General features: G+C 37.3%; 2 protein-coding genes across 4 annotated transcripts in view; one reads left to right on the forward strand and one right to left on the reverse strand.

The window, feature by feature from the left end:
- Positions 1-3,250: 3,250 nt before the first annotated feature.
- On the forward strand, positions 3,251-4,098 carry LOC136232947 (uncharacterized). 2 transcript variants are annotated; one of them, XM_066022435.1, is made up of 3 exons: positions 3,251-3,552; positions 3,620-3,724; positions 3,800-4,098. In XM_066022435.1, exons 1-3 carry the CDS (start codon positions 3,313-3,315, stop codon positions 3,812-3,814), a joined length of 360 nt encoding a protein of 119 aa, XP_065878507.1. In that variant the 5' UTR covers positions 3,251-3,312; the 3' UTR covers positions 3,815-4,098. The 2 variants fall into 2 exon arrangements, with proteins under 2 accessions (XP_065878507.1, XP_065878506.1); XM_066022434.1 differs by having other exon boundaries at positions 3,259-3,552; positions 3,796-4,098.
- Positions 4,099-5,103: 1,005 nt separating this feature from the next.
- Positions 5,104-13,618, reverse strand: part of LOC136232330 (DExH-box ATP-dependent RNA helicase DExH11) — a 35,637-nt gene continuing 27,122 nt past the window's right edge. For both annotated transcript variants that reach the window (XM_066021402.1, XM_066021403.1), the window contains 6 exons: positions 10,785-10,941; positions 7,979-8,429; positions 6,432-6,646; positions 6,071-6,309; positions 5,625-5,751; positions 5,104-5,532 (listed from right to left, as the gene is read on the reverse strand). In XM_066021402.1, the coding sequence (XP_065877474.1) occupies positions 5,320-5,532; positions 5,625-5,751; positions 6,071-6,309; positions 6,432-6,646; positions 7,979-8,429; positions 10,785-10,941 (1,402 nt within the window). In that variant the 3' untranslated portion in view covers positions 5,104-5,319. The remainder of the gene's footprint in view (positions 5,533-5,624; positions 5,752-6,070; positions 6,310-6,431; positions 6,647-7,978; positions 8,430-10,784; positions 10,942-13,618) is intronic.

The raw sequence follows: 13,618 nt of genomic DNA on the forward strand, positions 1-13,618 counted from the left end.
GTGGTCGCACTTGAGTCTCATCTAATGGGACTGCTTCGGGTTCCTCTATCGCCTCTGTTGTTTCAGCTGGTGTTTCTTCTTCTTGAACTTCATCAAGTTCAACCATGCTTCCCGTTTCTGTTTCTTCGAGAAACTCTTTCTCTAAGAATGTTGCATGCTTGGATACTATTACTTTCTGATCATCTGGATGATAGAAGTAATATCCCATAGATCCCTTAGGGTATCCTATGAAGAAACATTTATCAGATTTAGCATCCAATTTATCTGATGCTATGCGTTTGACAAATGCTGAACAACCCCATATTCTCATGAATAAGAAAGTAGGTTTCCTACCAATGAACAATGCATATGGTGTGGAACAGGCGGATTTAGTTGGTACTCGATTTAGGATAAAGAGGGAAGTTTCTAAGGCATAGCCCCGGAACGTCTTTGGAAGTAATGCTATGCTCATCATGGATCGTACCATATCTAGTAAGGTACGGTTTCTCCTTTCGGATACACCATTGTGTTGTGGTGTATAAGGAGGCATCCATTGTGAGCATATCCCACATTCAGTTAGATAACCCAGAAAATCATCTGAAAGATATTCTCCACCTCGATCAGATCGAAGTATCTTAATTTTCTTTCCTGTTTGATTTTCTACTTCATTCTTGAAGCATTTGAATTTCTCAAAAGCTTCTGACTTGTGCTTCATTAAATAAACATAACCATATTTGGAATGGTCATCTATGAAGCTAATGAAGTATCTGAATCCTCCTCTTGCTTGGACTGACATAGGACCACATACATCCGAATGTATTAATCCTAGAGTGTCTGATACACGATCACCTTTATTGCTAAAGGGTGTCTTTGTCATTTTTTCTTTTAAACAAGCTTCGCATGTTTCCAATGATTCACAATCAATTGGATCTATAAGCCCATCTTGATGTAGCTTAAGGATGCGTCTTTTGTTTATATGGCCTAAACGACAATGCCACAAGTAAGTCGAATTATCTAGCTTATGTCTTTTGGTATCAATTGCGAATACATAAATTTTATCATCTAACACATAAATCCCATTTAATGATATTCCTGAAAAGTAGAAAATCCCATTTCTATAAAACTCACAATACTTGTTCTTTATTGAAATATGAAAGTCGTCATCAACAAGACAGCTAATAGAAATAAGGCTTAATACATCATTTGCCCCCTGAACTTGTCCAAAAAGATTGATTGGCCCCTAAACTTTCAAAGTGTTCTGATAGCCCCCTGAACTTACATAAAATGTTCAGTTAGCCCCCTGAACTTGCGTAAATTGTAATCAATTGTCACTTGGTCATAAAAAAAAGTAAGTTAAATGCGGAAGATGGATTCCACGAGTCTTAAAAAAATTAAAACGACCAAAGTCAGAGTATACGATTCTAATATTAGAGAAGACAAGTTGTATAGTTGAGCAAGCAATAACTTCCTTTTTAATCTATTTTTTAATTATGTAATAACATTCTAAGATGCGTGAAATACATCTTCCGCATTTAACTTACTTTTTTACGACCAAGTGATCAATTGATTACATTTTACGCAAGTTCAGGAGGCTAACTGAATATTTTATGTAAGTTCAGGGGGCTATCGGAACACTTTGAAAGTTTAGGGAGCCAATCAAGCTTTTTGGACAAGTTCAGGAGGCAAATGATGTATTAAGCCTAGAAATAATGTTTCTTGACATCTCTGGAACATACAAACAGTTCCTTAATTCTATTACAAGCCCAGAGGGCAAACTTAAAGCATAATCTCCAATTGCGAGCGCGACAACTCTTGCGAGGCCACCTGCAGTTTCCGGGATCGTTAATGGTAGTAATGCAGCAAATTGGCATCTAAGTTTAAGTTCATCTGCTGATTTTGTGACAGCAAATACTGCTGGGAGAAATAGCAGAATTATTTCTGCGAATCATGGGCCAGTTATGCAAAATGAGAACCATGAGGGGCAGCAATCAGTTTTTAGAGTGGAAATGGAGACGGAAGTGCAGATGAATACCGGAGGCGGAGAAACTGCTGAGACGGGGGCGGACCAGGTGAACATCAGCACTAACGCTTCGGGTAGCAGACGTAATACGCAGGAAATGGGCCCGAATAATGTGATTGCTGCAGCATGAGGTTTGGGGGCGAGGCGTGATCAAGTAAACTGGCGTTTAGTGAACACTTGTAACGACCAAAATCAAGGGAAGTGGGCTAGTCGAGGGACAGTTTCGTCAAATGCAACTCAGATGCAGCTTTGTTCATAGATGAGGGAACTATTGGTGCAGGTGCAGTATTGCGTGATCCGAAGGGACAGTTCATTGTTGGGCTCAGTTCTCATAAGCAAGGGTCTGTATCGGTAAAAATGGTGGAGGCCTTAGCTTTACATGCATGTATAGAGTGGGCGGTAGCACAAGGTTTTAGCAGAGTCGAGTTTGAGACCGGTGCGAAGAATGGGGTAGATAACATCAACAAGAAAAGTCGAGACCTTACTGAGTATGGATCGGTAATATAAGAGATTAGATTTTTTATTCATAATCACCCGAATTGTTCGGTGGCTTTTGTTCCAAGGTTAGCAAACTGCGCAGCAGATGTTATGACACGTAATGCTCGTTCCTATGCTAATTCTTTCATTCATTCTTTTATTCTTGTATTTCTTGAAAATATCCTAACTCGAGATATGTCTATTCTTTGAAAATAAAGTTACAGTTCATTTCAAAAAAAAAGTTTGTCATATATAAATTAATCACAAATGTTCTACTAATGTTTTTAAAATGTTTACTGTGTTATAATACGGTTACAAACAACCAACCAAAATTGAATATATAATTTAAATAACTGTCAAATCAGTTTGTTCAAATTTTTCTTTAGATATGGATAAATTGAACCTTACCTAGAAATATTAGGTATTAATTTTTACTTAAGGTTAAACAGTAGTGCTCACCAGAGCCGTGAATGACCAAATTATGAGTACTACTATAAGGTTAAATATGTACTTATAAAAAAAAAAATTGAGTAAATTTGAATCTTATCCATCCCCACAAATAATAGAATATCATTAAAGGAAAAGTATGTTGATAAGATATTTATCCAGCAAATAAAGATAATGATATATAGCAAAGAGATGGGAAATAAGAGAAAGAAAGAAAAAAGGGAATTGGGAGATATTTTGATGAAATAAATAGCTACCTACCACCGGAAATAGAAAAAGATATTTTTATTTTGAGTTGGAAAAGTTAGAGATATTTGTTTGTGGACAATATAAATAATATAATATATGCAAAGAAACGAAAGTGTGAGTAATAAAAGATAAGAAGAGAGATGGAAGGGAAGGGTGAGAGTGAGAGAAGGGCAAACAGAAGCGACGTTCACTTGGGGAAAGAGGAAGAGGCTAGAATTGAAGAAGAAACTAGAGATTATTTTGATGAATTAGCTCCCAAACGCCATACAAAGCCTTCAAGAAGTGAACATTCAACCAAGTATGAAGATGCTCTCAATTCCTCGTCTTCTTCTAATTCAATTCCTGAATTCCTTGTCTTCCAACATCTTCAATCTAATCAGGTAACCTCATCTCACTACCTATTTCACTTGACATATGTACAATTTACACTTACACTTTATTTTACAGAAAGTAGTTAACGAGGAGGAGGAGGGAAAACAAGGTGGAGGAGATGAATTTGTGGAAACAGAATACTACAAAGATCTCAACTGCATTGACAAGCAACACCATACGGTATTAATCTTATAAATTACTCTGCTTTTTTTCACTTTCATCGATCCGTAATTATGTATGTTAAATTTCAGACAGGAACAGGATTCATAAAAATGGAGGATGGGAAATGCTTCAGCTTAAGACCAGACAACACTGCTGTTGGTGTTGATGTTCACCCATCTTGCACAGGAAACCCTGCAACTAATGACTGGATTCCACTTCCTCACCACGACTCTTTTGCTTCAAACAAACCCAAAAGGAGTGATAATTAATTATCACCTTTTTTACTCTTGTACCAACTATTTCTATGTCTCTTGGTTTGTCAACTACGATTGTAATTGAATTGGATTCAAGTGTAATATCATATTTATATATATTGTTGCTTCTCTAATTAACTCACAATTTTCCAGAACCACCAAAACAATTTATCAACTTAATTATTTGGTAGTGTGAGTGAGTGATACATTAACACATATATACAAGTAATAGGAACCCCAAATCCAGTAGTAGTGTTTGAACGGATCCTAATTAACCAAATCATCGTTATACCTAAATTTATTAAATATGAGTTTTAGGATGATTTTAATTTCCATTGTAAGATTTTAATAAATCTTAATCTAATAGTGAATTCAGTCATCCATATGAGCACTATTGTTCCAAATAATTGAACAAATAATTGAATACAGAATAAATTAACACCAGCTGCACCTATCAACTTCAAGAATGGTAAAGTAAAAATCAAACTAAGTGGTTGCAAAATAGCCTTCTTTTTTAGTGTGAAATTAATAAATTTAGAAAAATATGCAGCACCAAATAGAAATAAATAAAATAAAATCAAGTTAAATATTTAAAACTAGTACTAACTTCTTATATAAAAAAAATATTTACAAATAACTTTCTTGTTAGGGAAGGGCTTGATATGAATTTTATTTTATTTTTAATTGAAAGATAGAACGTTCAATTTTATGTAAACTTAGTAATTTCAAATCAAAATAAATAAGAGCATAGTAGAAAATTAGTGGCTAATTATAATTAAAAGAATTTTCTCCATTTTATGAGACACCAAAAGGATGAAAAGAAAATTATAATTGATTTTTTTTTAAAAAAAATTGAGCACAATGCGCTTACATTAAAAAAGAAATGAAAATAATACCAAAAAAAAAAATGAAAATACCCACCAGACACGGATGTGATTAGAACCCATGACCTCCCTAGTCATAGGTAAGCTCTCCACCACTAGGCTAAGAGTTTCACCACTGAAAATTATAATTGATTTCAATATATCAAATTGAGAGATCGGTAGATTTAAAGATGTTAATTATTTTTATTTTTGTTGGTGTTCTTGGGCAATAACTATAGTGCCGTTTAACGGTTTAAGACACTTTGAAAGTTACCACGAGTCTTGACTAAAAGTGTGATGCCAGGTTGTCCATGTGAGTATGGATTATGATGTTAAACTAGGCTAAATGAGTTCCATGATCATCTTTACATCTCAAAGCAAGGTTAAAGTCACTAAACAGTCAAAATTCCACCAGGTCATCGGCAGATTAATATACAACATAAATTAATGGCTCATTTACATCATCTATTATGCTGCTTAACCAATGGACAAACAATTATACTCCCGTAATGTACAAGCTAGCTGCAAAAACTATATCACGTTTTATTGCATTTGATGCAGTTTCCATTTTCTTGTAGAGTGCAGAATTACCCATAATAGAAGCAGCATTTTTAAACTCCCGACATGTCTCGTCTAGTCTGACTATGGTCCGTACAATCATTCCTTCAGGTACATCAGTAAGCTCACAGATATCAGCAAATGGAGTTCCCTGGTTCACAAAAATAACATTACAGACAGGCATTCAAAAATCAAAACTAGTCAAAGGTAAAAGAAAAACTAATGTGTTTTGATAAAACAAACCTTTGCCCACTCGTAAACAACTTCCACTAGGCCAAACTTAAGGTTGTCCCGGACATACTCGTCAGGGTCGACTTGTAGATTAAAATGGGATTGAAGCTGTCCAAGCCTTAATGCCGTATTGTATAATCTGAGGTTCACAAATATCTGGGATTAGGCTTAAGAAATGAAACTAAAGTTGAAATATAAAGAAGAATAAAAGTTAACATAAAATAAAACTGAAGAACTGAACTTTTATTATATGACCAAGGTGAATTTTAAATGCATGCTCCGAAAATTATCTTTTAGGCTCATTAATGATATGAGATTAAGGATTAAAATGGCAAACGAGCATCTTACGCAAAAACCTGAATGCCTTGACAGAAATCGAGAAAGATCACATGTGATTTGAGCTTTAACAGCTACAAGCAGAAAACATTGACAAAACATGAAAAAAATCACCGAATTACCTTTGTTTAGCTTCAGCCAGCTTCGGAGTAAGAGAAGGCTCAGAAGTTTTCCTCTGCTGAAATACAAAAGCTGACATTATAGCAACTGCTTCTTCTGGTTCCAGGTCATCAAGTTGATTCTCAAATAAACATTCTGTAGAAATTAATTCCTCCCCTGAGTTCATCTCACAAGCAACACGGCCTTTAATTTGAACAACCAGGTCATTATTTATACAACCAATTTCCTTCAGAACATCTATCTGCAAGCAAATGCACAATTTAAATTCTTCAAATTTGTGTTGTATGACTACCTGAGATTATTAGCAGGACATCCAACTTAAGACAAAGAAAGAACAACCAAGCAGGACATCATAAAACTCACCCTGCCCTGAAAGTCTGGCATTTGTTTTAGTGCTTCATCAGACATTTCATACTCTAGCATCGTAATTTCATCTTTATGCTTTTTTATTTCTTTTGCCAAGTTTATGTGCTCGTCCAGTTTTATACACCCATGACACTTATTCATTGCCATCTTTTGCAACAGGCTAGTCCATTTGCTGTATGCTTGCACAACATCCATATCTTTCATCTTCAGATCTGCCAAATAATACCAAAAAAGAAGTAATTTCAAGAGTCAGCATTTGGTTTTATGCAAAACTAAAATTAGCTCTGCAGGGAAACAACAAAGAACATGTAAAAACTGAAAAAGCGAGAAAAATATATTCAATTATAAACTAGTTACTTATGATTGCTAATATATACAATGTACAATGAATTATGCATCACCAAGCATATGAGAATTCATCATCTTGAATTAAATCTCTCTTGCAACTCAAGAATAAAAGAAAGATGATTATATTACCATATCATAAGGTTGCATGCCACTAGTATAAAAATATTTAACATCAACAGCTCATGGTATTAACACAAATTTTTGAGCTAGTAGTTTTGACAGGCAGAAAACAGTACACACTGCACGCCAACTGATTACAGCTTTCATTACACCGCAATTTTCCTAATTCTGACAGCGCATTTGCTAATATTAGCACGGATTGATATATGGGCTTTGCGAAGTTTTTAGTTCAATTGGTTCTTTGACATGGTATGCCTCGTAGACCAAGTGATCGAGAGATTGTATCTTGGCAACCCCATTTGTTGATTAAATTTCAAACACATGGTAAGATGGGCCTGTGTTGTACACACTTCAAGCCCAGGGGTATTCGCATGCGGACGTGCCAGAGATAATAATAAAATTTATTGTTAAGCCTTAACTATCAGCTTAAGCTTTTCGTTCAATTGGTTCCTTGACACATGTTAACAAAGAAGATGGCAGAATTGTATGATTTGTATTATGGATCGATACATACATGAGCAAATATGCTATACATGGAAAGAAATCAAATCCATCCCTGTGATTATGGATCGCATCCCTGTGATTATAGAATCTAATTCCTATTCCTATAATAAGGGTACTAGCTATAACAAACATGAACAGGGGTTTATCTTCAACCGCTATTTAAGGGAAAAAATCTTAGCTACAGGAATGTAACAGGAGGACAAATAGCTGATCTTTCAAGCCTCATGTTCACCATTGCTAAAGTACAAAGATTAGAGGTAAGGCATTGGAGATCACTTGGAAATATTTAATGAAGTGTGTAAGGTCATTTGATTAGCATAGCTAATGGCAATGAATATAGAACTCATAAATTTCCAAACTTTTGACCACATAAAATGCAAGTCAATGCCAAGAATGTGTCATCCTCCAAACAAGAACTCCACTGCGTTTTATATGAATTATCCATCAGACTGAATTGATCTTTGAAGGCATGTATAGAGGAGATGTAGTATGCAAGTCCAGCAGAGCTAACAATTACACAGTTCACTTTTCCCTAAAAGCAAAACATAATCTTCATCAAGAAATGGATTTACCTTTCAGTGGATCCAAGGCAGGAGGATATTTATTTCCATCAGATTTCACTTCCAACAACAGTTGAACTGTCTTAGAGAAAGCTGTACTGCTAACGTCTTCAAGAAGTCCAACCTGGTCAATTTTAATTTTTTTACTGCATATGCATAAGAATTCGATATTATCCACTCCTCTAACTTCATAACTAACACCAGCACCAGTGCCTTGGTATGGTAACTTTATGTTGATAGCACCTGATCCTTTGCGAGAACCTGAAGAATAGAAGTAGTCTTCTCCACCACGCTTTGATTTTGGCATAAGCAAATAGCCTTGTGAGCTATCGCCAGTCTGCTTATCTTGCAAGTTAGAAATCTGCATTGATGATGGCAAATCAGGCTTGAGAACTAAGACTATGTATTGCTTCATGCCGGCAGAAGGTCCTTTAACAACTACTCCAAGTAAGTGGTCTTGTGCCTGTAATATAATAGTCTAAATTTAATATCCCACAACTAGTGCATCAATAAAGCATCTCAAAGGTGAAGCAAAAAGATTAAATGTTTAGCAATTATATGATTCAAAAAATCAAAGAATTCAAAATCAGTAGGCCTCTGGCAAATTAATACCATCCTCTGAAAAGGAGGGTGGGGTTCTTGGGTTTAGATCCAGGACTTTACTCCCCATTTACTACAATAAATAATTAAATAATAATAATAGGAATAATCATAATTATTATAAAAGAATCGAAATGATAATACCAAGAAAGAACTTCATCCGCATGCATATTAATAGCAAGCACGAATAAAATTATATGCATGGGAAGCATCTTCCCAAGTCATTGACTCCATTTAGTTTGAAGTTTCGTCTTGAGTTTATAAAATCTAATTAAAATATAATAAGCAAATGTTCTGCAAAATTAATGCTACTCTTCACTTTTCACCCGGAGTTGTTTTGCCCTTAGGCTTCACTTGTCTCGGTGACAAAAAATGCAATAACTAAAAATATTAAGGAAAATATCTATTGACAAAATACTTGACTCCCTATTGTTTGGTTACATGCTTAAGATTACTTGGAAACTAAATTCTGGCTTTGGAAGTGATAGAGAACGGGCTACAAGTGTTCTAAAGAACTGAGGGTGTACACTCATAGAAAGAAGAAGCCACAGAGGATTAACACCTAGCTGGCAAGTTAGTTACTCTAGGGGTATCTAGAGGAAAAGTTGTTACACCTAGGGGTGTGAGCTGCTGAGTTTTTTTTTTTCTTCATAAAGCTGCTGGGATTAGAGGGCGAGCCTTGGCGCAACGGTAAAACGTTGTTGTCGTGTGACCAGAGGTCACGGGTTCGAGTCTTAGGGGCAGCCTCTTGTCAATTAAATTGGCAAGGGAAGGCTTGCCCCCAATACACCCTTGTGGTGGGACCCCTCCCCGGACCCTCGCTCAGCGGGGACGCGTAATGCGACCGGGCCGCCCTTTTAAAGCTGCTGGGATTAATTCTGTTATATAGAGTAGTTTGTTTGGGGGAAGGGAAGATAATTTTGTATTTGCAAATCTGCTTACAGCAGGGCTCTCATTGAGAGAGGGAAGATATCCTTCCTGGTTGTCTGTTTACCTTTACACTTTTCCTCATTTACTTCATCAATTCCTTATTCTGTTCATCTAAATATTCTCTGTTCTGAAATTGTTTCTTATCAGGAAGTGTACTGGAAAATCTCAATTTTCTTTAAATAGAGAAAAAATAAACCCACAAAAACTTCATATTTTCACTTGGGATAAGGTACAAAAAGACCCTTATGTTGGCAGCCATGGTGCAATTTTACCCCTAAATTTTGCAAGTTAGGCCAATTCCAGACATCAATAACGAAACCCTCTCTATATTCATGAATCTTGGAACCTCCACTGCACACGTTCGTCATGTTATTACTCATTGTAACAAATCACAGATATATGTATACACATAAAAAAAATTATCATGTGTTCTACATGTGTTGGACAGAAAAATGAAAATCTAAATATTTCATCGAGCTTAAAGGTATTCCATCTCCAAATCTATTATGAAATTACAAAAAATGCAAAATCTTTTTCTTTTCCTGAACCAAACTGATATGCAACTGGTGCAGAAAATATAATATGTCTGAAATTGGTCCACCTTGCCAAAGTTAGGGGTAAATTGTTTGCAACTTATCCCTTTTCACTTTATAAACACTAATTAGGGAAGGCAGGAAAAAAAAACAAGAAACAGATCGGCTTGGATCTCCAACTTTGACCGTCTAATGATATTCGCGGTGCGACTAACCAGGCATGATTGGTCTTAGTTACTGAACTATTTGGCACATACCTAGTTCCACTCTAGATTAATTCTTGTACAAATCCGAAAAAATAAGCTCTTTCAAAAAGTTGGAAGTCATTTCCTCTAAAATAGGTTAGTCTCCCCTTTGACCGAAAAAAAATCTTTTTCATTGACCAGTTATGAGTTGTCGAATGCACCAGAAAAATTTCAGATTTTTTTTTACAACAAAATTCAGTAAACAAATGGATCCTCGATGTCATAAATTTTTCTCTGTATAATCTGTCACAGTATACATAGACCACTTTCTGTAGGTTTACTATTTGCAAACTGAAAACCAACCCATCTAATGGAACTAGTAACTGCTAAACTGGAGAAAGCTTAGTGAGACTGCAGATGCTCAATTAAGAAATTAATTAGAAGAGCTGTCTTCATCAAAAGCTATACATTGCCAATGCTCTCCGTAAGACAGACTCTAAGCAATCAAAGGAATTAAATTTGATACAGCGACATACTGAAAGTAGAAGCACCAACAAATTAAGAACTCACTGATTGTGACTTCTTCACCACTACCACTCTTCCAGGTTGAAGAAATTGTTGGGCAACAGTGGACTGCATGACTACCTCTGATATCTGGTTTCTATATTCCTCAGCCTCTAAGTACATGTCATAGTATTCTTCAATTGCAGGTTCGCCTTTTATACACCTGCATTGAAAGCACCATGTTTGATCGGTAACCAAAAAGAAACCTCACAAAATCGTATGACACCATAAGATAATCAAACAACTAAAGCTACATGGTAGTTCATTTTCTCGCAACTTCTGAGATACTTGGAAGACCTTTGCAATTAAAAATATTATAATGATAAGGAGGCCCATAAACTTTAGTTACAGAAATAGGGGGGAACAAACCCAACATTAAACTGGTTTTATCATGGTGTAACCTGATCCTTTGCACCTAAAACCAGGTCAGTCTGGTTTGTGTCTGCATTAAAATCTCTTACTAAAATTGAACTGGTTTCATTATGGTTCAACCATTGAACCAAATGGAAAAAAAGTGTGAAACCCAAAGTGGCCCAATCATGATTATGGAAAGGAGAGCGAGCCAGCCATTCAGCGTAATTTGGTTGGGCAAAAATTCATATTCGTTTAAGATGTTCAAGACGCTGTCGGATAAAGGGAACCTCACCCCTTGCTCCAGGAAATTTTTGTAAAAGCCTAGATGACCTTCAGGAGCACGGGTAATAACTTGATCCTCACCAGGGAGCACTCGCCCCCTAGATGGACAAATTCAAGGTACTTAGTGATGGGTATTTTAGGAAGTTTAGGCAATTGAAACGACGGCGGCGCTATGTTGATCCTGATTAATGAGATTAATAATGGGGTTCAAGGCACGAAGAGTCTTGGCCAATCCCAAGAGGAGAGATAAAGCAATAAGCAGACACCTGGCATTATGTGCAGATGGAAGAAGCACAATTCCCCATAGCCAGCTACCTCACGCAAACATTAGAGAATGACTTCACGTGCTTCACTGAACCCTTGAAGGACGCAAATGACCTTACCTATTTGATTATGCCACTATGCCATTTTACCAAGACCAATGTGAAAACCGAGCCCTAAAGGACTCGGAGGCATGCCGAGGGGGGGACATCTAATACCCTAAAGAATATTCTCGAGTATATTCCTAATGAGCATCCTTTACACGTGGATCGATGCCCTCCTTACGATCCGGATCACTCAGGGATCGTCCGATCCAAGCTAAGGAATATCTTTAGAAGATGCTTATAGTACCATCTGACCACGTGGATCAATATTCACCGTTCATCTCAAGAACAGTACGACGAATGGAGGAGAGCCTTTGGATCACGCGAAGCGGTTACGTAAAGGACGACTGCCATATGGCAAGCCACGTGGATCAATATCCACCATTCGGACCAGAATCGGTAAGAGAGCACTTGGATCATATGAGGCAGTTACGCAGGATGCACGAGCCGTCCGGCATCATAACGGTTTGAGGACCTCAAGATCAATCGGATAATGACATCTGTCCAATAAGTCACTAAGGCACAGATTCCCAAAAATTACAACAACTAACCTTGAAACTACTATATATATATATATAGAAAAGATGAGCACCCTAAAGAGGTAAGTAACATCACAGTCACCAATATTTTAATTGCTTTCAACCCCTCTTTCAACCTTTACTAACTTAAGCATCGGACTAGGTTCACAGGAAACCGGACCCTTTCTAACCAGCTGTTTCTCCCTTTTAGGTCATTCAAGAAGATACTAGAAAGCATCACATATTGAAAAACATCAATTGATGCGGTAAGCGTGGATTGAACACGAGCTCCCATCAAGCAATGAATCTGATAACTAGCACAGTCCATGGAGCTATGACCAGTCGAGTTCCAGAGCGTATAATCCAGGAGGGAAGGGGTGGTGGAATCTCGGGCAAAATCTCTACAGGCCTCACAGCCAACGCCACCAGGAACCCCTGGATTCTCAACATCATTGGTTCCTTGATGAGATTAGCAGGCAGATCAACCGCAATCTCACTCTGAAGGATTCGGCGACTTATTGATATGAGAGCTCTTCCCTGGTTCCATTCGGAACTTTAACCAAATGGCATCATCATTTGCAGAGCATTTCATCACATCCATCCACGAGGGAAAGACGATGCAGGATTTGAACAGGGTAACCCAGGCCGAAGGAGAAACCCTAGCATAGTTTATCGAGTGATTACACGCGCTAGCCGTTCGGATAAAGGAGTTCAACGTCGGCGGAGCGATAGACTCCAAGGCGGGAATCTGTAGAAGTTGGGCCCTACAGCAGAGCATTGTCACCTCCAAGTCCCGAGGTTTCCAGAACTTGATGAAGAGGACAAGAAGTTATACCTGTTGGGATGAGCACAAGCCGAATCCATTGGTAAAGGATTGACTTGGCCCAACTTAGGACAAGAGGCTGGGGAAGGAGATAAAGAAAGAGAACAGCGGAAGCAACGAGAACAGGAGGACAGAGTTTAGTCCTCTTTAACGCTCCCAGAAAAGAAGTTATGTAGTGGGTGGAAAGAAATAAACTGCACATTCAATACCCAAGCAAGTTGAAAAAACACTGAGTCGCAACAACAACACCTATTGTGAGTTCCACAAAAGTGAGGGCCACGATACGGAAAACTGCAGACAACTCATCGTCGAGTTAGAAAAGATGGCTGAGAGTGGTAAGTTGTTTCCTGAAAAATATGAAGATACCTTGCGAAAGGAGAAGAAACCAAATGAAAGGATGTCGAATGGTGTCATTAATGTAATCGCAGGAGGATCAGGTCCCAAAAGGAAGAGAGAGGTAGCTAGCCTGGAACTGTGTGGGAGGCCTGATCTGACTTC

This window comes from Euphorbia lathyris, chromosome 6 (genome assembly GCF_963576675.1).
Source record: "Euphorbia lathyris chromosome 6, ddEupLath1.1, whole genome shotgun sequence".
Lineage (NCBI taxonomy): Eukaryota > Viridiplantae > Streptophyta > Magnoliopsida > Malpighiales > Euphorbiaceae > Euphorbia > Euphorbia lathyris.